Below are 27,886 nucleotides of genomic sequence, written 5' to 3'. Positions count from 1 at the left end.
GGTTTCCTGTTTTTGCTCAACCAAGAAGCCAAAATGTTTGCTTCCCTTTAAGTCAAGTCTTATCACTACTCTGCTCAGAAACTTTCAATGATTTCTCCTCTTAGAGTGATAGCCAACAGCCTCATAATGGCCCAGAAGACCCTTCATGACCTGGCTCCCCGTTTCCTTTCAAATCTCACTTTTTACTACAATGTTACTACCTTATCCCTTCCTCACTCTGCTCCAGCTACACTTGTCTACCTGCTCTTCCTTGGATCATCAGATGTGCTCGCATCTCAGAGTCTTTGCTTTTCCTTCTACCTAGAAGACTCATATCTCTGGTATCTGCATGATCACGAACTTAACTTGCTCCTTAATGAGGTCTTACATGACCAGGTCATTTAAATTAAACCCACTGCTACATCCTTCCACTCCCTACTGTCCTCTCCTACTTCATTTTTCTCCTTAGCACTATTGTCTTCTGAAATATTATATATACATTCCTTGTTTATTTTTGCTTATTATCTGTCTCCTCAATTAGACCAAAAGCTCCCTGATGTCAGGGATTTTTCTGTTGGTTTCTTTGCTATATCTACAACACTTGGGATGGTTCTGTCACAGAGCAAACACTCGATAAATAATTGATAAATGAATGGATTACATTAAAAATATCTCAATTTCCATATGGAATTATAGAGAATTAAATGGGACATGTAATTGGCTCAGTGTTAGTTGGGTTAAACAGTTAGTGACTCAGACATCTCTGTCTGCTAAAACTGGTGTTCCTTCCTCTAGGCTACATGTCCTCCCTATATTTATGATTTCCATATACAGCAGAAACACTACAAAACAGAGGGAATTTTGTTTGTGATTGAGACATGTGTTTCCCAAAGAAGTCTGATTTTAGAAACTAGTTTAATGAGAGAAGTTTCTGAATTATACATTTTATAATAATAATAATATGCCTGGTTTTGGTTTTTTGACAGATAACATATTAAAAACTAATATAATGGAGTAACTAGCAAAAAAAATAATATAACAACTATACTACACATATACTTAATATTTCCTTATTCTAATAGTGCTGGATTTGCATCACCTGATTTGAGCTCTCTCTTTAATGACTAGCAATGGCCTTCATGGTACTTCACATATAAAAATTAGGCTATTACAGTTAATTGCAGGATTCAATATACCCCTGCTAAGATCCTTTAATTTACTTATTCATTCCTATGATTATAACCTGATGATTTAAAAAGAGTAAACATCCAATTCTAAATAAATATGTGTATATATTTTGCATGTGTATACATATACATATTTTTTAAATTTAAAAGTATTTACATTGCTAACAGGTATAACTAGAACCAAGCCCATATTCTAATACGCAAAATATAGCTGCATCCCTACTGCAAAAGTAGAAAGCAGTTTTATCACTATATGTAATTTCTAATAGTAATTACTGCTCTATGACAGAATGACAAAAATTGTATTGGCTACTCCAAAATCTTTCATAAACCACTCCTCCCTTGCCTTTTTTTTATTAAAGAAGTTAGAAATTGAAAATACTTGATGTCTCTGGATGCTTTATATGTACTTGTAACCATGTGACATGGTTCTGGTCAATTAGATGTTAAAATGCAATGAATGGACTTCACGGAAAGCTTTAAATAGCCACATCTGGGAACAGTTTGCCTCTTTGTCATTCTCCCTTCTTTCTACATAGAAAGAGGTAGCCTGAAGCAGGGCAGGTATTTTCTGATGACAAGGAGAGACTTTTAAAAAAATATTATTTATTGTAAGCATATTATTATTACAAATCATGATTTTTCTTTATGCCCTTTACCCAAACTATCCCTCCCCAAACAACACCCCTCCACCTCACCTTCATCTCTAGTACTCTGAAAGTTCAAGGAATTGTTTAGGTCTTTTCTTTTTTCTCTCTTTTTCATTCATTCATTCACTCTTTCTTTATTTCTTTCTTTCTTAGTGTCCAGTTATAAGTGAGAACATGCAGTATTTCTCTTTCCTTGTCTGGCTTATTTTACTTAACATATTTTTCTCCAGACTCATCCATGTTGCTGCAAATAGCAGAATTCTCAAAGGAAGACATACAAATGACCTACTAGTATATGAAAAAATGCTCAGCATCACTAGTCATCAGAGAAATGCAAACCAAAACCACATTGAGATATCATCTCATCCCAGTTAGACTGGCCATTGTTACAAAGAACAAGAACAACAAATGCTGGCAAGGATGTGGGGAAAGGGGGACCCTCCTACACTGCTGGCGGAGCTGTAATTTAGTGCAGCCATTATGGAAAATAGTATGGAGGTTCCGCAAACAACTACAGGTAGAACTGCCATATGATCCGGCAATCCCACTGCTGGGTGTATATCCAAACAAACAGAAATCATCATGTCTCTCTCTTTTTAGTAACACCCCACACATTAAACTACAAAAGCAAACAAAAATAAATAGATAAATACATACACACACACATGCACACAGAAAACCCTCAACATTTCTGTGCATCAGAGCTTTTACTGTTTTTCTTTCCCAGATTCACAAACAAACCTAATGAACTGGTCTCTGGCCAGGCTTCGCTTTCTTATCATCTTGTTATTTGTTCATCATTTCTCAAGACGAGAACAACTCCATCGTCCCAAAATGTTTACTCAGAAGTTCTCAGATATCAGTGGCCCACAAATTGTCTGCTCAGTCTCCACTTATCTAAAACTATCTACATTGTGAACTATCCAGTTCTTCTTAGAAATCCTTACCATTTTTATGCCATTTTGCTATACTATATTTGCTTTTGTTTTCTTCCATCTGTTTTCTAAAAGTAATAAATTCCCAAGGAAAAGTCTTCAGTTGTCATTTCTCCTAATCCCCACTTCTTCTACTCTCACACCTTTGAGTCTGACTAGCACATCCCACCTCAGGAACCAAGAGCGGCAGCAACTCCCACCGTCAGTTACATCAGTATTAGAAAGCAAATTTATCCAATGTCACACTCACTTTTACTTCTTCCAATCTATGTACTTTATAATTTTCTACTGCCCAGACCCAAAGTGTAAGGAGATCATCTTCTTTTTTTCTCTTTTCTACACTCATATCATATCAGTGGCCAAGTTCTGTAAATTCTAACTTTGCAATGTTTTTCTTGTCAATTTGCTATTTATCTTTTCCACTGATTATTACTGAGACCAAAAATATTCCTTCTTGGATGGACTAATTAAATATTTTCATGAAAATAAATTGTAAAGGAAAGAAAAAAATGAATTGTTGAATTTTAAAAATTTTGGTAAGGATGAAATGTCATCAAGATGGGTCTGTTAAATGTCTATGAACTGACCTGATAATTTGGCATTTTCCTGTTGAAATCATCAAGGTCAGTCCTTGCCCATTGCCTGCAGTAATTTTTTGTTTAAGGAATAAACTCATATCTTTTCAACAAGACTAATAAATAAATCAAATGCTAATTTAATTAACACTAAGATATACCACTGCTAAGAGTACTGAACCCTGAAATGTAAATAAAGGGAATAGATCTAAAAAATGAGAGGAAAAAATTGTGAAGCTTTAAAATACAGGATAAGCTCTTAATGAAGAAAAGGAACACACTTATGTGACCCCACCTAAAATGACTTACAGATCAGCTAGAACTGGAATGAGCATATTATTATGTAGGAAAAGAAAATATAAGATCATAAGTGTTAAATCTGTGTTGGGAGCTGAACTATATACTGGTTAAGTTGCTGTGGAGATGCCACAATACAGGATAGACTTTGTATATATAATTATAATATATGATATATAATATAAAAGTCCAGAGGTATGCAATTCATCCCTAACTGTGTCTTCCATTTGCGTTCCCATTTCCACATGGTAGAAGGCAAGGAGAACTGAGAAAACAATGACACTAATTAAGTGGCTCAGTCTGTACTGGGACCTCCGTTATTACTGTGACCTAAAACAGGCCTGTCACTAAAAGAGACGACTTTTGATCTCCAACTTCTGATGTGTTTGTCTATCCCATTTGTTTCAGAACTCACATTCATCTATTTTCTTGAAATTCCTACATCTAAATAGTACTTTATTTAAAAATATATTTTTTTAAAAATTTAGGTTTTACATTATATGTATCTGTGTTTGTTTATATTTTTTCACTTGTATCAACTAATAGAGTACAGAATAGCTTGTGAATATCAATTATTTTTAATAAAAATCACCATTTATTATAGAGTAAAGCGTTCATGTTATTCTCCTTTTTTAAATGGAGACATTTGAGAATTATTGTATAGCTTTGTTTTCAATTAATGGTTTTATAATAGCTTGATAATAAGTCAGTGACTAGACTATTCAACATTTTTTCTCATTGTACTACTTAATTCAGCTTCCAAGTTTGTTCTCCTATATTCAAATCAATATGTTTGAGCTTTCTAATTTCTGCTGATGCACAAAGGCAAATTTACAAATATGTTCTGTTAATAAGGGAATCTTGACTATATATTCAATTTATGTATAATACAGAGGATTTGATACAAATTAGCCAAAATAATTTTAATAAAGTGTATTAGAAATGTTATATTAAGTGACTTCCTGTTTGGATAATTATTTGTATTCAAAAGATGGCGTGTATCTAAGAAGGTACGTGTATCTAGAATGTATAAAGAACTCTTGCAACTCAATAATCATAGACAAAAAAAAAATCAGCAAAGGATCTGAATTTGTTTTTCTTCAAAGAAGATAAATGATTGGTTAATAAACATATGAAATGATGCTCAGTGTTATTAGCCATCAGTGAAATGCAAATCAAAGCCACAGTGAGACACTATTTCATGCCCACTAGGATGGTTATGATAAAAATGGCAGATATTAACAAGTATTGCTGTGGATGTAAGGAAATTGGAACTCTGATATATTGCTGGTGGGAATAAAAATGTTGCAGCCTGTTTGGAAAACATTCTGACAGCTCCTATAAAAGGCTAAACAGAGTGACCATACGACCCAGCAATTCCACTCCTAGATGTATACCTAAGAGAAATGAAAGCATATGTTTAAATAAAAACCTTTACTCAAATGTTAATGCAGCATTACTTGCAGTGTTAGAAATAACCCAATGTACATCAACTGATGAATGGAAAAATAAAAAGTGATATATACATGCAATGGAATATTTTTCAGTTGTAAAAAGGAATGAAGTACTGATGCATGTTACAATATGTATGAACCCCAATAGCATTATGCAACGTGAAAGAACCCAGACAGAAGACAAATAAAAAAACACATATTGTATGATTCCATTTATATAAAATGCCCAGAATAGGCAAATCTTTAAAAACAGAAGCAAATGAGTGGTTGCCTAGGGCTGAAAGGAAATGCAGGGTGACAGCTAAAGGGTATAGGATTTCTTTCTGGGGTTCTGGAATTAGATAGTGCTGTTGGTTGAAAAATACTATGAATAGACTAACAACCATTAAGTTGTAAACGTTGAATGGGTGAATTGCATAGTATGTGAATTAAATCTAAGTAAACCCGGTACAAAGAAAGTTACTATGGTAGGCTATCATTTACTGTGACACAGTTGTGAAATAACTTTTCACGACATTCTCATTTATTGACAATCCCTAATCATGCAACAACAATATCTTCAACATCATTTTCATTTTTAATAAGGCAAAATTCTTTGGATTATATTGGGAAAGGTCTTATTCTAAGGATCACTGAAATTCCTTTTTAACTTAGGTCAAGTACAAATTTTTCACCAGGCAAAATTGTGTATCAATAAATATTTACTGGGAGTTGCAGAATATAATTTAACTTGAGTCCATGAGTAATGAGCTGTATTAAACACTATTTAATGGACCTTGCTTTATCATTTGTATGTGCAACAATGAAGTTGGACTAGATATTCAGCGCTATAGTTGTATGATTCTACGACAATGATGGTATGGCAAAATAATGAACACAGATGATGAGTTCTATAAATGTTCAATTAGTTGGTATCAAAATAATTTTGTAATATTTTATTTAATTGCATCAAAAAGCTGAGTTCTTTCTGCAAAGAAGAAACAATTTCATTCACGGTCCTGTTACATTTTTTCTACTGCACAGATTAAAGGCTTGTAAATGTACAGAACAGAAATATTTGTATTTGAAACTTTGAGAAAATGGCTCCTGGGAAAGTCTTACCATTCCATTTAGGCGAGAAGAGGCAAGATAGTAAAATATACTTTGAAATACCACTGGGCATTTATTAGTTTTAAATTAGCAACTTACTCCATCTAGAATGAAATCCCAAGAAAGAATTTTCCTTTTCCTGGTTTTATTTGACTTGGCACTTTGCTTAAATAATTATCAGTTAACTTACTAAATTTAAGTAATTCATAACCACAAACACACAGTAAAAATTTACTTAGAAAATCAACAGTTTGTCTAAAATACCAAGTTATGAGTATAAAAAGTTATAAACACAGCACTTGTTTTTTAAATAAAAGCAGTGATTATGTTCACTGCTTATATTTCCCGTGACCATCCAAGTCAAAAACAACTTTTGTATTTTATGAAACTCTACCAAAATAAACATAAGAATAAAAAAGGTTCTGAAGATATAACTTTCTCCCATCTACCTTGAAAGGCATATCAAAAGTGATTTATACTGTTAACTAATTTTATACAATTATTTTGTTATCATTCTAAAATAATTTAAAATTCTAATTTTGAGGTCAATTGTGTACATAAAGCTTTAAGATAAAAACTTACTTCAGGAACAGAAAAAAATGGCTTTAAGAGCTTATACAAGTGACTGTCAGAATATTTTTTAAAGTTTTATTTGCTGCATAAGTATTAATCTTGAAAATAGAAACCATACACTAACCCTTGGCCTAACAAATGATGTAGACACTTATAATTTAGGATGCAACAAATTATCTCAAGATTACTGAGAAAAGACAGCAAATCACTGTCAATTTTCTATATGTCTTGGACCCCTTAACACGTCTCTAACTATCAGATGAAGATAACTCACACAATACAAATATAGGTACATATCAAGCTGTATACCTTCGCTTACTATATTTTTAAGTCACATAACTGCACTTTTATTATGTTTTTATAATTTAAAATACGTTATCTTAAAGAAAAAATATACTTACTGCCCTCTAGAGGTATGAACCAGTAGTGTAATAAGTGTAGATGTTGCTGGGCATATACAGTTTAAAGCTAACATGGCGTATTTAAACTCTTCTTCACAAACAACATGATCTGTTTGAAATAAAATAGGTAAATTAGAATAATTTACCTTGGGAGAGTAATATTTTTAAATACGAAAAATAAAACATACTGAATAAAATTGCAAAAGTCTCAATATAAACATACTTGTTTTAGAGATGTTTTTATAAGTGCAATTTTATCCCCAGGAAATATGTTTCATAAGAGAGAGTACTAGAGTATCGGTTAAGTGATTTGGGTGGAAATGGGGGTCTACCCTTAATTCTGTCTTTAACAAAATTGGCAAATTTTGGTAAAATTCTCATACTTCTCATACTTCTCATATTTACAAGGAGGTGAGTTGCAGGTAGTTTTCAGGTGCAGTCTGGAAAATATATCAAATACTTCATAAAGTCTCCTTTAGTTTTGATCATCCTATCATGTGAAACACAACACTACTGATTTAAACAGTATTGATTTATCAAACTCCTAAACACCCAGCAAAGATTTTAGAAAACAATTATTGAAAGATGTGGTAGAGAATATTTGCCTACCGTGGAAGTAATAGATTTTATACTATGAAAAAACCTATAATATTAATCAACAAAAATTAATGCTAAAATAAATTGAAATAGAAATAATTGTAGTTTAAGTCCTAATGGTCAAAAACTCAAAGGATGATAGGGTCCAGCCAAGAAAGATAATAAATGGCAACTGAGATTCAGTGACATAAAAGCAAGAGAGTGCTAGAGTTGGTGGCACATGGGCGCGTGCAGGCTCTATTCAAAGGGTACTACTTGGCCCGAGTATATTATAGTCATGCACGAATGAGCGCCAGATATAGATTTTCCGCAGCAGCCATTCTTACAGAAGTGATTAAAGTATTTTGTATTTTTTAAAAAAGCGAAAACAAAAAAACCCAAAAACTCCCTTCCCAAGTGAACAATTACAGCTGGTACTGGATAAAAAGACAATGTTTACAGTTCTAAGAGAATACATAGTCTTGGGCAAAAATAGTTCAAGCAAAATCAATGAATCAGTGGTTGAATTTGTGTTTGTCAGTGAGCCAGATCCATAAAATGAGCACATACAATTTATGAAGAAACAATTCATGGAAAAATGGCTCAGGAAATGCTTGAAACAGACAAGTATTGACCTTAATCCTGTTTTTATAATGTGATTTAACATATGAAAGAGCCCATTAATTTTTTTAAAAAATTTATTTCCTTATTTTTGAGATTTTTCTCTCACAATTTATGGAAGAAATTACATACTTTGTTTACATCTCAAGATTTACATTTAAAAATATCGAGAATCTCCTAATAATCTCTCTCTCTGTCTCTCTCTCCGTATCTCTTGGTATCTCTTGCTCTCTCTCAATGTTTGTCAATAAATTATGATGATCTTTAAGAAACAATTTTAAAAATACATAACCCTGGTATTGAATGTTTTGCAAAAAATGGCAAGCAGATTCTAAGTTCAATTCTGAATGTGGAGAGGTGCACAAAACATCTGCAAGACAGTGTCTTTAAACCACCATTTCAATATATTGCAAAATAACTGTTGAATATGCATGACCAATCTGTGAAAATAAAGTAACAAAACTGCTAAATGCAGAACGTTATTATTTAGAATCATATGGTAGCAATACATAGGGGATCCAGAAATTTCAAGCCCAAAATGAGAGCATATGACTTGACAAAAATATGTACATTTATTATGACATAAGACAGAAGTTTTAAAAATACAAGTTATAGTTAAAAATTTTGGAAGGCATGATTACCGTATATTTAATATCACACATAATTATTAACTTTCCTTTACTGTATAATGCATAAACCATAGTTCATCCAGTAGGGGAATGTAAGAAAGTGGTGTACGTGTGACATTTAAAAAATATCCCATTATATTTTCTTTCATCAGTTAAAAGAGGTAAAACAAACAAACAAAACTCGGTTCCCTCCTTTCCCTTTTGTCCATAAATGTATGAATCTGAGTTTGCAGGGGAATGGCTGTGGGAAAATTGTGTTGCACTGGTAAGTTTTTCAAAATCTATACTAATCAGTGGAAAAAAGAAGACTGGAAAAGACTCAAATATCAGGTAGCTATTTTTTTATTTGGACATGCCTTTTTCTACAGTTAGATGGAAGTTTTCCAGTGTCCATCAGCCCGTTGAGCTAAAAGTATATATACTGTATGTACTCTATTAATGGCGGCAATTTTACAAATAAACACAAAGCATGTTTTGCATTATTTTAGTATTTACTGAATTATCTAGGGACACAAATGCTGTGTAAGTTAAGTAAAGATGTACCTTATTCTGGTTAGCATTGTATGCGAGTCCTTAATACATATTTCAGATGTTTTATTACTGTACATCACAGGTGTCAGTCAGCATTTGTAGCTGGCACATAGTTATTGGTAAAAACATCTCTTTTCCATTGTATATTTTTAGGTATTCATATGTGAGCATTTACATATTGAAATGAATTTTTTAGTATTAATTATTTAAAATTCATGAGTATAAACAATTATACTTACTCTGAGTTTTATTCCAAGGTAGTAAAGAAAGAGTTGCAAAATTTTTATTGTAAAAAGGGGGTATTGGATCAGAGAGAATGAAAACCAGTCTTAGATAAATGAGTTAATATATAATTATAAAATTCCTTGTTAGATAAAAAAGTAATTTAGCATTCTTTTCATTATAAAAAAATCTATTTAATCCATGTGAATGACAGAAACAGGGAAAGGGATAAGACAGAATATTCAACTGGATAATAATCTTCACTTTCATATATTACAGAGAGCTGAAATTTAATCTGCAAAATAGAATTGATTTTACCTCTAGGCCTCTCCTCTCAGGTCTAAATCCATCCTTTCTCTTGGGACAGTTTTAATACTAACCACTAACTCTTAGCCTGAATTTAAAAAATGAAATTTTCTTTCATGCTGCTTAGTCCCTCATTTCCCAATTTTCAAATGACAGCCAAATTTTATTCATTATACCACTGAAGTCCTCTGTCTCTCTCTCTCTCTCATTTTTTTCCCATTTCTTCTCTTACTACTTACTACAGGTTTCTGAACCTTATCCATAAGTCATAAAAATAAAATATCAGATTTCAGAATAAAAAAAAAATTACAGATTTTAGAAAGGCAATATTCTTCATCTCCCAGACACTGTGTAATATATCCAGTGAGCAACCTGTTCCCTAAAACACTATTATTTTAGAGGTTAGATGTGTGAATATTTATACTAAATATTAAAAAAATAAAGGGTTAAATAGCTTCATGACAGTTTAGTGCACAAACTGCCACCAAATAATTTCAAGTAAATTAATATTTTACCACCAACAAGAAAATAAAAATATTTCCATTTTTTGGAGTTTTCTGGATTTTAGAATTGCAGCTGAGAGACCATGTACTGTAATTCGAACTCTGCTAGTCTGTTACCTAGGCTAATGCAGCAGCTTCCTAGCTGGTCTTCATGTCTTCTATGTCTTCAGTGTTCCATCTATTACCCTTCTAAAACTGTGCTGTCCAACAGAGTAGCTGCTAGTCACATGTGGCTATTTAAAAGTAAATAAATTAAAACTAAATGCAAATAAAAGTTCAGTTCCCTCATCGCACAGGCTACATTTCAAGAGCTCAATAACACTTGTGGCCACTGGCTACGGTGCTGAACAATGCAGACACAGGTATTTCCATCATCACTCATAGTTCCATTGGACAGTGCTGTTTGATCTGCCAAATGGATTAATGACCTTTCAGAAATCCTAAAACATACAGGATCTATTTCAAACTCCTTAAAATGTCATTCATAGACTTTCAGAATTTGGGCAATCTTACTAACATAACCTTTCTCATGCCCCTTCTTAGTCATATTGCTGCCAACATTGCTCATCTGTAATAATGTGAGTATAAATGCAAGTTGCTGGTAGACGTGTTGGGGAAAGCTACGAAAGTGTTATTTTTCTTCCTATGGTTCTATTTTTTTAATGAAATAGGTGGATATGATGATCAGCGAGGAGACTGGAGGTTGCAGGTTGTCTTTTGCTTGGTTTTGTTTCTTTGTTTCCTTTAGCCACATTCAAATGCACTCAAATGCATGGAAGTTAACTTCAGGAAGACAGGGAGTTAGATTTAATGAGGTGTGACTTTTGACAGACAAATCCAACTAATGGAGAGAGGGTCCAATTGAGGCTTAACTGAGGGCACGTATTATACTGGTATGTCATGAAATTCTAATAGGTTAATTAGGAAAGGGGGTAAATGACTGAAAATTTTGTAGGATGAATGAATTTGCTTAGCCCAGTGTGGACAAAACACAGTTGAAGTTCTGTATTACAGGGTGTGAGCTAAAAAGTTGAGAGTTGGTGGTCAGAGAGAGAGACACTAGAATTAGGGATTACAGAGGAGTCACATTTACTGGTAATGACATGATCTAGAATTTAATAACGTCATACCTGGAAGTGGTTGATGGGCAAGAACATTGAAAGAAAGGAAATTACAGAAACACATGTCTACATCACTGAGAGAATCATTCTCATGGATATCAGTATCAAGGGTTATGGCCAGCCAGTGTTGGAAAGAGTGACAGTGAGCTAGGAGACGGAGCGCTTTTCCAGAGTTAGAAGATACTTACATTTCCTTTTTGAGATATTTCAAGCCATAAACTTCCAATTATTATTAAATAATTTTCTAATCAAAAATAGAAGACAGTCATAAAATGTAAGTATTATAGAAATGAATAATGTAGAAATATATCCATGTCAGAAACTGCTATTTTCCCTTACTATCCAGTTTCCTCTCTCTACGCAGAAAACACATGTCTTTAGAGAAATGTCTGGAAAAGGTGACTAGAAAGGGCAGGAGTACTAATGTGTGTTGACAGCACCTTGCTGATTTTAGTCAGGTATACACAGAGAGAGGATCTGAGGTAAGAACTGACCACTTTGTAAGCAGAGAGAAAAGAGACTAGATCTCTCTTAGACAGGGCATTGTTTGCTTGCAATCAGAAACCTAATCAAGAGTACAGGAAACTGGACACTGGCAGAACTGAAAAAGTGAACTGCACTCTAGATAGCTGGATATGTCACTCTCCTTCAAGAGCCTTTATCAGACGCTGCCCATTTTGGCCAAACCAATAAAGCTAGACCTGTGGCAAGGATCGGATTAAAGCACTGTTCTGCCTTCCACTCGAACTTTTGTTTTAGATGATGTCAAGGTAGCTACCATTACGATCAAGAGGGAGATATGGATAGGGGCAACAAAAGCCAGTAAACGAGGCAGATCGAAGAAAGTTCTTAGAAAAGAACTCTGAGCACAGTCACTGACACATGGAACGGGTTGGAAGAAATCCACTTCAATTTTAACTTCAAGGGTGGCCACAGGGAATAGTGAACAAGGGACCATCCACATGAATAGGTAAAAGAGTTACTCTCAAAGAGCAGAACTGGGGGTTAATCAAGAAATTTACTATGCTGCGTTGGAGGTCTCTCGATTCATGTGTCACAGGACATGCTATGGACCAATAACTACTGTGTATCTCGCATTCTTCCCCTTCCCCCAAACAAATGCTGTATTACAGTCACCTTGCTTGACCATTGTATATCCACATAGGATGGTGGTAGAGGGGTCAGCTAGCAAATTTATGAGTATGTGTGTTGCTAGATTATTAGGTGCCATATCTAGATCTGACTTTGCATTATCCAGATATCCTAAACATGACCTGAATGCAGCATTTAATGGAACTTTAGAGTAATTTTCATTGGGAATGAATGGGTGTTTTCAATATACAAAAATGCTGTGCATAGACCCTTGGGCAGCCAAAGGTTTGAACTGTGGTTGAAATTATTACCTCCCTCATATCCATTCTTTCATTCTTCCTTTTAGTACTAAAGGCTTTTAATTTCCCTCATCCTACCTCCACATTTTAGCTGGATACATGGCTGCTCTGGTAGAAATTATATTTCCCAGCTTCCCTTTTAAATAGGTATGCCCACATGACTAAGGCCTGTCAGATGGGATATGTGCAGAAATGGGCAACTTCTGGATTATTCTTTGTAGACAAAACCGCTGTCCTTAAACTCTTTCCTTTTTGCTGATGAGGCCATATAGGTGGCAAAACCCGGCTTTGATTATGCAAAGATAAATCCCTATGAAATATCAAATCTGTCCATTTTCTTCCTATGGCTTCTAATTTCCTTCCCTTGTTGAAGAAAGAATTTTCTATTCCAAAACGATATGCATTTCACCTTGAATATCCTTCTTGTCCTTTCAAAGTTTGTTTTGATTTAGATCTTTCTCCTTTGTTGCTTGTTGACAAAGCATATGCACATGAGATCAAGTGGTGTCACCACTGAGTGTGCAAGACCATGGGCAAGTTTCTTCATCCCTCTGAGCCTAATTTGCCTTATCTCTAAAAGGTGAATAATGACAGTATTTACTTCACATGGTTTTCTTAAGAACAGAGTGGACAGTGAATGTAAAGTGCTAATCTTATCAGAAATCTAAACTAGTCTTATATATCATTACAATCATTCATTATTAAAAATAAAAAGATTTCAATAAACTATCTTGAAACAATGCCAATAATATATTTTAAAAATGAAAGTGGCAAAACAATAGAATTCTATTGTTGGACAATTAAAACATGATCTCATTTTTATAAAAAATGCTGAATTCTGCATGAACCCTCATGTGTACACCTGTATGTGTGCCTGAAAAAGCACAGAAAATAGTCTCTAAGGGTGGCATCCAACTGTTAATAGTAATTATCTCAATAGGTGGAAAAGAGTTTTGGGGGAATATGACTTATAAAATTATAGTACTGTGTGAGATTCTGGGTTTCTTTTTTGTTATTGTTATTTCCATCATTTTCAATTTGAAAGTTTTTAAAATAAACAATTTTAAATAAAGATAAAAATTTATAGATATGAATCAAAATTATTTTCAAGTCCCTTTTACTTTATGAAAAATGAAATTGATAATTGTTTTTAACAAGTCATTATTTTTTTAAAAGTCTGCATCACAGTATTTTCTGAGTTATACTATGTTTTTAAGTACTGGAAGCTTCTTTCATGCAGTTGCTAGGTAACAAGTCTTTGGAAAGCAGTAGATGTTGGAAAGTGCACTAAACCAATATAGTCCTGGGTTTTGACTTACAGAAATCAAATATCCCTTGGAAAAGAGCTTTAAAACAGAAACACAAACCAGGGTAAAATTTTAAAATTGAATGCTTATTCATTTTTGTTTTATGGGGAAAAGTTTACATAAACCAATTGAAAAAATTGCATTATAAAATCTCACATATTTTTTGCTTATCAGAGTTTGTTTATAAGCATGAGTGGATTGATTGCTAACAAAATAAGTTTTTCTTGTATGAGAAGAGATAATAGCTAGCAATCGAGTGCAATTTATTTTGATCCTGTTGCTTTCATCAATAGAATAACCAATCTGTAAAAAAGAAAAAAAAAAAACCATGCAAGAAAAAATAATCAATCTGTGTGTGTGCGTGTGTGCATGTGCACACGTTAGAGATTTCGCCAATTCAAGGATTGTGAGGCGTTCAACCACTAAATGGCTAAGAATAGATTTAAATAATCCTTTAAAAGCCATTTCATTTCACAAGATCTAAACATAAGAATGCTTATTAAATATGCAGATTCCAATCCAATTTGAGATTGGCAATATTCAGTAAAACAGATTCATTTCGCTTCTATAATACTGTATGCAAAAATCATGATTGTGTTTTTCTACTTGCTGAACACTTATTTTAATGAAGTAATGTTTCTTGTGTGCATCATCCTAATTAAATGTTCAAAAGGGGAGTCAAATTTTCTGCATCCTAGAGCAAAACAGTTTAAATTTTATTACCCTCCCTTTCTTTTATACTTAGAAAACTACAGCAGTCTTAATTTTTGAAAAATTATTGACCTCAGAATTCCAATTTTTTTAGGTTCTAACCAAAAGTATTCTTTCTTTACTAGCTTATACTAGTATAAAATATAGTTATTGAAGCTTTTTATTAGTTATATAATAATAATAATACCAAAGGATATTTCAGCTTTTAAGCTAAATGATACGTATGAGTATGTGTGTGCATATATATATATTATTAAACCTCACAAACACAGCACATATTGTGTTAAACAGTGTTCAAATAAGGAATCAATCAGTAGCATTTCTTTTCTCCAATAGTGAACATGCAGAACGAGAAATCAAGAAAGCCTGCCCATTTACAATAGCTACCAAAAAAATAAAATAGTTAGGAATTGAGTTAACCAAAGAGGTGAAAAATCTCTATAATGAGAACTACAAGCCACTGCTCAGAGAAATTAGAGAGGATACAAGAAGATGGAAAGATATCCCATGCTCTTGGATTGGAAGAATCAATATAGTGAAAATGTCCATACTACCCAAAGTGATATACAAATTCAATGCAATCCCCATCAAAATTCCAAAGACATTTTTCTCAGAAATGGAAAAAACTATCCAGTCATTTATATGGAACAATAAAAGACCACGCATAGCCAAAGCAATGCTGAGCAAAAAAAATAAAGCTGGAGGCATAACACTACCGGACTTTAAGCTATACTACAAAGCTATAATAACCAAAACAGTATGGTACTGGCATAAAAACAGACACACTGACCAATGGAATAGAATAGAGAATCCAGAAATCAACCCACACACGTACTGCCATCTGATCTTTGACAAAGGCACCAAGCCTATTCACTGGGGAAGGGACTGCCTCTTCAGCAAATGGTGCTGGGAGAACTGGATATCCATATGCAGGAGAATGAAACTAGATCCATACCTCTCACCGTATACTAAAATCAACTCAAAATGGATTAAGGATTTAAATATACACCCTGAAACAATAAAACTTCTTAAAGAAAACATAGGAGAAACACTTCAGGAAATAGGACTGGACACAGACTTCATGAACATGACCCCAAAAGCACGGGCAATCAAAGGAAAAATAAACAAATGGGATTATATCAAACTAAAAAGCTTCTGCACAGCAAAAGAAACAATTAACAGAGTTAAAAGACAACCAACAGAGTGGGAGAAAATATTTGCAAAATATACATCTGAGAAAGGATTAATATCCAGAATATACAAGGAACTCAAACAACTTTACAAGAAGAAAACAAGCAACCCAATTAAAAGATGGGCAAAAGAGCTAAGTAGGCATTTCTCTAAGGAAGATATACAAATGGCCAACAGACATATGAAAAAATGCTCAACATCACTCAGCATCCGGGAAATGCAAATCAAAACCACATTGAGATACCACCTAACCCCAGTTAGGATGGCTAAAATCCAAAAGACTATGAACGATAAATGCTGGCGAGGTTGTGGAGGAAAAGGAACTCTCATACATTGTTGGTGGGACGGCAAAATGGTGCAGCCTCTATGGAAAATGGGATGGAGGTTCCTCAAACAATTGCAGATAGATCTACCATACGACCCAGCTATCCCACTGTTGGGAATATACCCAGAGGAATGGAAATCATCAAGTCAAAGGTATACCTGTTCCCCAATGTTCATCGCAGCACTCTTTACAATAGCCAAGAGCTGGAACCAGCCCAAATGTCCATCATCAGATGAGTGGATACGGAAAATGTGGTACATCTACACAATGGAATACTACTCAGCTATAAAAACGAATGAAATACTGCCATTTGCAACAACATGGATGGACCTCGAGAGAATTATATTAAGTGAAACAAGTCAGGCACAGAAAGAGAAATACCACATGTTCTCACTTATTGGTGGGAGCTAAAAATTAATATATAAATTCACACACACACACACACACACACACGCACACACAAAACTGGGGGGGGGGAGAAGATATAACAACCACAATTACTTGAAGTTGATACGACAAGCAAACAGAAAGGACATTGTTGGGGGGAAGGGGGGAAGGAGAAGGGAGGGAGGTTTTGGTGATGGGGAGCAATAATCAGCCACAATGTATATCGAGAAGATAAAATTTAAAAATTAAAAAAAATAAAAATAAAATAAAAAAAAAACAAATAAGAAATCAAATGTTCTAAGGGGTAAAGTAGCTTGCCTAAATTCATTATATATTTAAATTTAAACTGCCTACAAAGAACTCTGCAAAAGCTATCAATTCTAAAATTGATTAACCAAGCATTTAAAATAGGTAACATAGTCTAACAGTTTTTTCCTCTCCTGAAACCACTTTAAAGATTACTACTTGTTACCAGATGGACAAATGGCTGGAGCAGCCATTAAATTGAACTAATGACTGAGAAAATACAACCACCAAGTTCCCCAAACACTCATCATGTAATAGTGAAGTTTGGGGGAAATGTAGGCAATTTTCCTCTTGAAATCAATTTCATTCCTTTTCAATCACAAAAAAACAAAATTGTAGCTGGCCTTAAAATGACTTCAATGGCTGATGCAAAGATTTTTTTTTTTTTGGAAAGATCTTCAGGGGGGTTATTAGTAGCAAATAAAGACTATAATAAATGTTAAAAAGGAACTAAATGCAGATTCTCCAAGAAGATATAAAAGGACACATCGCCTGCCCTGGAGGAATCAAAACAAGCATTAAGTAAATGATGTTTAGAATAAGATTTTAAGGATAATTACAAATAAGTTATTTGAAAGGTGAAGAAAGTCTGCAGAGGTAATTTTCTTAAAACTAAAATGAAAAGGTAAGAGTATATTTAAATGTTTATAGAAATAAATTTAACAAAGGAAGAGATTTGGAGATTGAGAAAAAAAGCATTATGAGGTTGCTGACGGAGTATGAGGTAACGGGATCCAGCAAAGAGATGAAAAGAAAAATCCTTCAGTTATAATAGGAAAAAAGCAGGAAGCACTAGGTGAAAATAAAGTGACATTTGGAAAACATGGTTGTGAAATATGAGGAAATTTTTATGTATTGGCTTTCCATATCTCTGAGACTTAGGAAATGAGATAAAATTTGAAATAATAACTGCGAGAGTAAGAAAGTGAGTTGATATAAAAAAATTCCACAATGTTAAGGAGTTCACTGAGCTGCCTGAACATGAGTTTATGGTAACACAAATCTGATCTACTGTGTGATTGTTTTTCCAGAGGTGCTCAGTCAAGGAGCAAGAAAAGAGAATCCAGCTATACAGAATTTTGTTTGTTTGTATATTTGTTTATTGAATTTACTGAATGAAATGACAGAAGATAGAGTTCAGATTGTTTAAAAAGGACAGAACAGAGGAAAGGAAACTGAGGCACAGGGGAAATCTAGACTGATGATGCATTAGAATAATGATTCTCCAGGTATTTTTGATGAAGAACCAGTTTTCTTTTCAATTTCCAACTCATTGTAGACACATACGCAGTTCTATTGTTTATGACTGTTATATAGCTCATACATATGTGATCCACCTATAACTTTGACATGACCCAAACTAGTCTATATGCTTCCCAAAGAGACAATCTTCCCAAAGAGATTATGCACTTGGATGTCATGGCAATGTCAAATTGCTATTAAATTTCCTAAATGCCTGTTCTCGATTGCTGTATTTATTATGCTGCAGCCTGACAAAAGTACATGGAATGTAACTGGTCTTCTTTAGGTCACTCTTTGAATAGCACTGCTTTAGAAGTCTGGATGAGGGAAAAGGACAGTGTTTAGAAAATACTGGGTGGTTGAGTAGACAAAATAGAATGACAGAATATTGAATTTGCATACTGTGAGGTCTGAATAGTGTAAATAAGACTGGCATCATTTGGTACGATAAAAAGGTCCAGGTACATCTTCTATTACATATCTTTTTTACCCTAACTCTCAGGCCGTTCTTGTCAATCAAATCAGAAAATTAATCTTCTAAACAAAGCATTCTATGAAGATTAAAATATAATATAACCCTGGCACTTGCAGAAATGCAATAAAAAGTATGAAAATGTAGCAAATGTTGTCCTGTAGTTGATTTAAAGAATCACTGGATTTGGAGTCATAGGCATGACTTTGAATCCCCCGTCTTTAAGCATGTATATCTTTGGGCAACTGCACCTGGAAACATATTAGATAAAAAGGCACAGTTATTTTTATCTACCGTATACGGCAATAACTGTTGTATAGATAACAATATTGTATTATATATTTGAAATTTCCTACGAAAGTAGATCTTAAATGTTCTCACTGTATATACAAAGAAGGAAACTATGTGAGTGATGGATTTGTTAACTAACCTGATTGTGTTAATCATTTCATAATATATATGTATATCAAATCATCAATTTTTACACTTTAAATTTATATAATTTTGTTTGTTAATTATACCACAATAAAGCTGTTAACTTCAGATTGAAATTACTCAGGAAGGTACACAGTAAGCAATAAAGTCTCATAACACGTAAAGCTTTTCCTTCTATAGAAATACACAATACGTGGAAATATGCACTTATATGACTCACACCTTTTCCTTACCACTGAGGAAAGATGCTGCAATATATATGATCCTCCCAGGTAAACGACAATCCATAGCCAAATTTATGATTGTCATGTATAATCTGTTACAGCTGTTTTTGGCAGCATAAGTACTCTGGACAAAATTGCAAAGGAAGCATCCTTTGTATTAGGCATTTAAGACTCACTTTTTGGTCACTGGTTGTCTTTTGGAAGTTACCCATAACAATCAAATCTTTCCCTCTCCTTCCAAAATATTTATTCATACCAAATTACAGATAGACAGACTGATTGACTGACAGATTGATGCTACTATGAACCTAGTGATCTGAATAAAGTGCAAAAATGATAGAAATTTCAATTTCACCAGGAGGAACATGAACTTTAGAAGGAACTTCTTAATACAAAATGAGGTTAATTTTTTTTTTTTTTTCTTTTTCATGACCAGTAAGGGGATCGCAACCCTTGGCTTGGTGTTGCCCGCATTGCGTTCAGCCAGTGAGCATACCGGCCATCCCTATATATGATCCGAACCCGTGGTGGGAGCGCTGCTGTGTTCCCAGCACCTCACTCTCCTGAGTGAGCCACAGGGTCGGCCCAAAGTGAGGTTAATTTAACAGCACAATTGAGCCAAAGGTTTTGTCTTTCTGGGTCTTTTTTATGGATTGCCCTTCCTCAACACTATGGACTTCAACCACCACCAAACAGCCCCCACAACTCTTCAACATGATATTCACATTAACAGATTCCAAGAAATAAAATCAGTTGGACATTTTATTCATTTACTATCCACACAATATTTTTGACCTTAGAGGATAATTCCAGGAGTTGCTAAAAATTCTGTCTTAAAGAAAGTAACTTTTGGAAAAAAATTTTGAAAAACTAATTGAACTATTAAATGGTAAGCCTATGGATAATCTAGAGGCAAAAACCATGAAGAACAAATTGATAGATTTGAAAAATTGATAAAATTTCCATTAGTTAAAAACACCATAAACATAACACAAAAGCAACTTGCAAACTAAAAAAAAATGCATTACAGTCAGCCCTTCATATCCATGGGTTCCACAACCATGGATTCAATCAAATGAGAATAAAAAATATTTGGAAAAAAAATAAATAAAAAATAACTAATAGATTTTGGACGTGACCTGAACCATTGTGCACACAATAAGCACCAGCACGAAATAGCCGCCAGCCTTGTCTTCTACTCCAGCACGAAGCCCCTCCCCGCTTCCCTTTACGAGATGCCTCCTAACTTAGAAACAACTTTCCGGCTTCCGCATCGGCACAGTTCTCCACTCAGTTAAATCAACCTAATGGTCCCTCCCCCCACCCATACATTTCACGCCCAACAGCTAATATAAACTCTCGCAAACCCATTTTTGCTGCTGTCCCCCATTTTCAGGGCAGCCCCAGGCTGTCCTCCACTTTGAGCACAGCCCAGCAGATTTCTTTCTTTAATAAAGCTTGAACAGTACCCAGCATCTTGGTTCACTTTCTTTCATTATGGTGCCAAAACCCAGGAAGGGTCTTGGCCAGACCGTTGGATGATCCCCCTCTCTCTCTTGGGTTGATTGGCTGCCCTTCCTGGACCTGCTGAAACTGGGTGACTCTGGGACTCTCTACTTTTGCCATTTCAGACCAGCGCATCCAACACTGGCCTCAGTTCAGGGTGAGTCAGTAGGTCTGTCCTGCCTCCTTCTACGGGTTCCCCCGACTACTCTCTACAACTCTGGTCTCTACAAAGCCCAGGTACCTGGCCAAGGAAACTCTTCTCTTGCCCCCAGCTATTGGAGGATACTCCTCTAGCTGGTCGGTGGCTTTTCTCTTGAAAAGAAGGACGCCCTTTGCTGGCATTCTTCTTCTACCAGGACTGACTGCCTTTCTCACCCTCTACATGGGATCCTCACAATCCAAACCTCCATGCTCTATGCCCTTGGGCTGTCTCCCGGCCAATTTCTTGGCCCCCAGGGAGACGTTAAACCTAAATGTCTCATTTTCTACTGTACTCCGCACTCCACACCTCTGTGCCATCTCCTGGCCAATTTCTCAGCCTCCAAGGAAACATTAAAACTCAAACGCCTCGTTATAATGGATCCCAGTGGCCACAAGATGGCCCTCTCAATTTAGATACTCACTGATGCAGCAAGACAGAGATTCCTTTATGTTCGAGCCTTCTCCTATCTCTGAATGCATTCTTCTCTCTGTCAAAACTGTCCTATGTCTCAAATTCTCCTAGCTCATGCTCGACCTCTCCTTCAAGACTTGAATCAATCTTCTGATCTGTCAGTCTTCACCTTTTCCCACTCTTCACTCTACCCGGTCTTGAGACTCTCATCCTCAGCCCAACTCCTCCCCTTCTCCCCCTTTGTCAGGTAACAACCCTGCCTCAGCTCCAGCTTTTTATAACCATTCTGTGAAGTGGCTGGGATGGAAGGAATTGTCCAAGTCCATGTAAAGGGAGCAGGTCTGGATGGTGGCTCAGGTACATGCTCAAAATAATAGGCGACCTGTGGGAGCCATTGCTGTTCCTTGCACAGATCCCAGTTGGAACTACCAGGCTGGCCATGGGGATCGAGATCTCCAGGATAATATGATTCCACACCTACCTCATGGCCTCCAAAAGGCTACTCACAAGTCAGTCAATTATAACAAGCTTAGAGAAATCACACAGAGATCCACTGAAAATCCCAGGGAGTTCCTAACCTGCCTCTCTGAGGCTTTACATAAATACACACGTATAGACCCAAACTCCCCTGCAGGCATGGCCCTCTTACACTCTCATTTCATTACCCAATCAGCCCCTGACATTCAAAAAAGCTATAAAAGAGATCAGGCCAAATACCCGTTCCTGGCTAACACCATACTTGGCTCACATACTCCAAAGCTGTCTGCCTTAAGAGGCAAGCCACCGGAGAACTGCTTAAAATGCAGTCAACCAGGCCACTCGGCACAGGGCTGTTGTAACCCCAGGCCCCCTAACTGGGCCCTGTCCTCACTGCAAATAGCCAGTCTCCCCAGACAGGGAGTGGCCCAGTCCCCAACCTACAGCCTTTGGCTTCAAGGCCATCCCTACCTGAGCTTCTCGGCTTTGCCCAGGAGAAGGACTGAAAATGCCCAGGGCCCGAGGCCCCCAAGGAAATCACCATGCATGAGCCCAGGGTAACTCTGCTCATAGCAGGTAAGCTGATCTCTTTTGTCATCAATATAGGGGCCATTTACTCTACCTTTCCTGAATATGCAGGACCAACAACCCCATCGTCCAACACAATAGTAGGGGTCATGAGATCAGAATACCACCCACAGATCACTCAAGCCCTTTCCTATACCCTACAACACACTCAATTCATACAAAAATTCTTAATAACGCCTCAATGCCCACTCCCCTTACTGGGATGGGACATTCTTTTCAAATTCAAAGCTACTCACCCTAAACACTTTAACTCCAGCTACAATACTCCTGTTAGAGGCTGCCCCAGACCTGGGCCCTGGGGCTTCCACCTACCCTCCCCCTTGGACAAGGTTAATCCTGTAGTAGGAGACACTTCTCCCTCCATTGCTATGCACCATTCCCCTATCCTTGTTAAATTGCAGAACTCCTCCTTGTTCCCTGATGTCCCACAGTACCCCATTGCTAACAAACACCTAATAGCCTTAAAACCCATCACACACAAACTCCTTTCTTCTCATCTCTCAAGGCCTACCCACTCGTCTTGTTATAAAGCCTAACTGCTCATATCATTTATTACAGGATCAATCCTGACATGCATCACTCCCAACAACTCATGTGGATGGTACCACCTCAGGGGTTTTGTGATAGCCCCCACTTTTCCAGCCAGGCCTTAGCTCAAGACTTATCTGAACTTCCCCCAACCTGTAGACTTTTATACAATATGTGGATGACCTCCTCCTTTGTAGCACCTGCTATGAGGATTCACAGGCCCACACTGTTGCCCTCCTAATTTCCTGGCCTCCAGGGGATATCAAGTGTCCCCCAGCAAGGCCCGAATTTCTTCTCCTTCAGTCACCTACTTGGGAATCCACCTCACCCCCAACACCAGAGAAATATTGGTGGATTGCAAAAGTCTAGTTACTGAACTCCCTACTCCTACCACAGAGTGAAATCCTGTCCTTCCTGGGGCTTGCAGGGCATCTTCGTCTATGGATTCCTAACTTTGGCAGCTAGCAAAGACACTTTATGGGGCAGCCAAAGGGAATCCTGCCATTCCTTTAGACCCCATGAAGCCCATTCATTCTCCCTTCCAGCGATTAAAAGCTGCTCTCCTCACAGCCCCAGCTCTCTCTCTCCCAAACTTATCTCATCCTTTTATCTAATGTGTCGTCAAAACCCAAGGACTGGCAGTCGGGGTTTTGGGACAAGAGGCAGGAGATATTGTCTCCCCAGTTGCATACCTCTCTAAACAACTAGACACTGCAGCTCGAGAATGGGCCCCCTGTTTACAGGCCTTGGTGGCAGCCACCCTTTTACCACAAGAAAGCTGTAAACTAATTTTTGGACAAGAAACAGTCAAGACCTTCACAGCCATAAAGAAAATTCCGTTTTCCTTCAAACCGCACTCTCCCTTAAAATCCAGCCCCTCTCATCCCCAAACATTCATGACCCTTAGAACACAACTGCATGGAGGCTTTAGACCTCTTTCTCAACCCCTTTCCACACATCTCCCCCCACATCCCATTACATGGTTCATAGATGGGAGCGCCACCTCCACATCCACCCCCCGAGGCGGGTTATGCATAGTAAATCTAACACAAGCTATTGAGGCTGCCCCCCTCCCCCTAACACCACTTCCCAACAGGCAGAACTCATTGCTCTGACCCACGCTCTCACTCTGGCAAGTAACAAACGAGTCAGTATATACACTGACTCTAAGTGTGCTCACCACATCCTACACTCCTGCACGGCCATATGGAAGGAGAGAGGATACATGACCACTCAGGGAGGGCCCATAACTCCCAAAGGAGGTTGGGGTTATACACTGCAGAGGACACCAAACTTCCAACGACCCCATAGTCCAGGGAAACAAACTGGTGGATCTAACCACAAAACAGGCTGTTCAATCAATAAATATCACAGCTCCAACAGTTGGGAGCACAGAGGAAGGACAACTGGTATACTCTCTCCGGTCGCTATGTCCTCCCTACCACACAAGCTGAGCAAATCCTTTTAGATTTCCATAATTCAGTTTGATATAGGCTATGAACCCCTATTACACCTTCTTCAGCTCTTATATTATTCTCTCCACAAAAGGGCACACTATCTTCTAACCCTAGTAGATACATTTTCAGGTTGGATTGAGGCTTTTCCCTGCACTTCAGAGGATGCTACAGCAGTAATGCATGCTCTCACCTCAGAAATTATCCCTCATTTTGGCCTCCCCACCAGTCACTCACTCGCCTACGGACTGCGCCCTGCAAGCCCACAGGCCTCAGCCCCCTCAAACTTATGTACGGCAGACCCGTCACTCTCTCACCTCTCCCTTCCAGCTCATCTCCTTTAGGCCAGTATCTCCCTACTCTTTCACTCATTGGGGATCTTCTTGGGGAACAGGCCAACCTTCTATTACCTCGTACTTCCCCACCACCCCCTCAGACTTTAAACTGAGCCCGGGACAGCAAATGTATATTAAGACCCAAATCATAAAGCCCCTCTCACTATGTTGTGAAGGGTCTTATACAGTACTTCTCACCACCCCCACCGCAGTAAAAGTACTAAGCAAGGCCCCGTGGTATCACTTATCCTTGGTAAAACTAGCACCTGAGACTTTACCCAAAAATCTGTTAATACCAAGCCAGAGGGGTCCCTCTGCTCACCCCCAACCCAACATCTCCTTACACTTCATCCATTTTAGGACCCACAAAACTAAAAATCTCCAGGACCTCCACTCTTCCCCCAGTCCCAGAAGAAGGATGATCTTTCCCCTGGTGATTATCCTCTCACTCTTACAGGCACACTTCCCTTCGCATCCTTTCCGTGTTTTTCCTCCTATCTCAATGCTCCCCCCTACCTGGAACATGGAGGCTCCAGGTCCGCAGGGACGATGCAGTCCTCAGCTAATCAGACTGGTCCCTGAGCAATTCATCTGTCTCCCACTTCATGAGAAAATTTTTGTGGTCACCCCCCTCCCTGTCAATGCAGCCCATGATGTTTCCACAAACGTCTCTTCACTTTCCTCTAATCTCACCTCAGTGGGGACTGTCAGCGTTGTGCCCACACTCTGCCTCACTAACACCAAACGCTACCACTCACCTACCCCCTCCTCATCCATGCCCTGAAACCAGAATATTATTCCTTCGTAAAACTACGTTACCTGTTGCCTGCCCCCTAACTCGATTTCTTGAATATTTATTTGGCTCATCCCTGACATCACCATCCAGACAGAGGGACTGGGACTAACTTCGGCCCCCCCTCTCAGGAAGTGCACCCCGCTCCCATAGGGCACTAATTGTACCTTTTAATTGGGGCAGGGATCCTTCCTGCAACTGGGACTGGCATAGCGGGCCCTGCTACTGCCTCCCAATTCTATCAAAAACTCTCAGAATAACTAAGCATAGACAGCATCTCCTCCCTCCAGTGACAGGTCACCTCACTCGTGACAGTCGCTTTACAGAACCGTCGGGCCCTTTACTTCCTTACAGCTGAGAAGGAAGTCACCCGCCACTTCTCGGGGGAGGAATGCTGTTATTACATGAATGAGTCCGGGGTGATCCAAAACAACTTAAAGCATTTCACTGAACCCTTGGATGCCCTGGCTTACGCAACTACTAGGACCCCTAACTGTGCTGGGACTCATCCTGCTTTTTGGTCCCTGTCTCTTTTGGTGTTTCTCTAATTTCTTGCAGAAACATACACAGGCTTTCACCAACCAAAAGCTCACTGAATTGTTCCTGTGAGGGGGATATCAGACCATCACGATCAGCGACCCTTCCCCAGAGGAATACAGCCTCCCCACACAAAACCAATACCCCGCCACCTAATTGTTTTACCTGCCACCATAAATCTTTTATTTTTTTCATATCTTTGCCCATCTCCGGCAGGAAGTAGCTTCAGAAGAATGAGACCTTGGCCCCTTTTCCCTTCTTCTTATACTTAAAAGGCAGGAATGATGGATTTTGGAGGTGACCAGCACCATTGTGCACCCAATAAGCACCAGCACGAAATAGCCGCCAGTCTCATCTTCCACTCCAGCTCCAAGCCCCTCCCTGCTTTCCTTATGAGATGCCTCCTGACTTAGAAACAACTTTCCGGCTTCTGCATCGGTGCAGTTCTCCACCCAGTTACATCAACCTAATGGTCCCTCCACACCCCTGTACATTTTGCACCCAACAGCTTATATAAACTCTCACAAACCCAGTGTTGCTGCTGTCCTCCATTTTCAGGGCAGCCCTGGGCTGTCCTACATTTTGAGCACAGCCCAGCAGATTTCTTTCTTTAATAAAGCTTGAATGGTATCCGGCATCTCAGCTCACTTTCTTTCAATAACCACAACAATAAAATAATTAAAATATCAGTTTTAAAAAACACAGTATAACAACTATATTTACCTAGTATTTACATTGTGTTAGGTATTATAAGTAATCTAGATGTGATTTAAACTCTATGGGAGGATGTGTATATGTTATATGCAAATATAATAAATAGATAAAATAATGTATTAATATTAATATTTTAAAATATATTTAAAATAATATATATTTAAAATAAATAAAATAAAATATGTAAATATAATAAATACATTTTATGTAAGGAACGGAAGCATCTGCAGATTTTGGTATCTATGGGGGTCCTGAAACCAATAGGTCACGGATACCAAGGGATTTGCAAAATGTTAGTAATTTTAGAATATGAAAAATCACTGTAATTTACTAAGAGAAAAATAATCACCTCTGTCACAAATAAGGGCACAGATATGTATTTTATAACAAATGGATACACAGATTAAATTAGCAATAGAGACATGAAAATATACAACTCTGTTTAGTAATCAAAGATGGAAAATCATAATGAACCATTAGAGGTAATATCACAGATCACTTAAGAGCACACATTCTGGAGACAGTGAATGTGGACTGAAGTCCTGACTCTACTATGGCACCACCAACATTTTACTAAGTATCTTTGTATATCAGTTTCCTCATCTATAAAATAGGAACAAAAATAGAATCTGCTTGTGGTAGCCAGCTGTCAGGACAGCCACTAATGTTTCTAACATCCTGGTATTCATGCCTTGTGTAGT

At 37.1% G+C, this 27,886-nt stretch overlaps 1 protein-coding gene across 3 annotated transcripts in view; it reads right to left on the bottom strand.

Annotated features, from left to right (window-relative positions):
- Window positions 1-27,886, bottom strand: part of KCNT2 (potassium sodium-activated channel subfamily T member 2) — a 388,988-nt gene that overhangs the window by 148,220 nt on the left and 212,882 nt on the right. For all 3 annotated transcript variants that reach the window (XM_063114556.1, XM_063114557.1, XM_063114558.1), the window contains exon 14: window positions 7,141-7,249. In XM_063114556.1, coding sequence (XP_062970626.1) covers window positions 7,141-7,249 — 109 coding nt within the window. The remainder of the gene's footprint in view (window positions 1-7,140; window positions 7,250-27,886) is intronic.

This window comes from Cynocephalus volans, chromosome 11, assembly GCF_027409185.1.
Source record: "Cynocephalus volans isolate mCynVol1 chromosome 11, mCynVol1.pri, whole genome shotgun sequence".
Lineage (NCBI taxonomy): Eukaryota > Metazoa > Chordata > Mammalia > Dermoptera > Cynocephalidae > Cynocephalus > Cynocephalus volans.
This window is presented reverse-complemented; position numbering and strand designations above follow the sequence as displayed.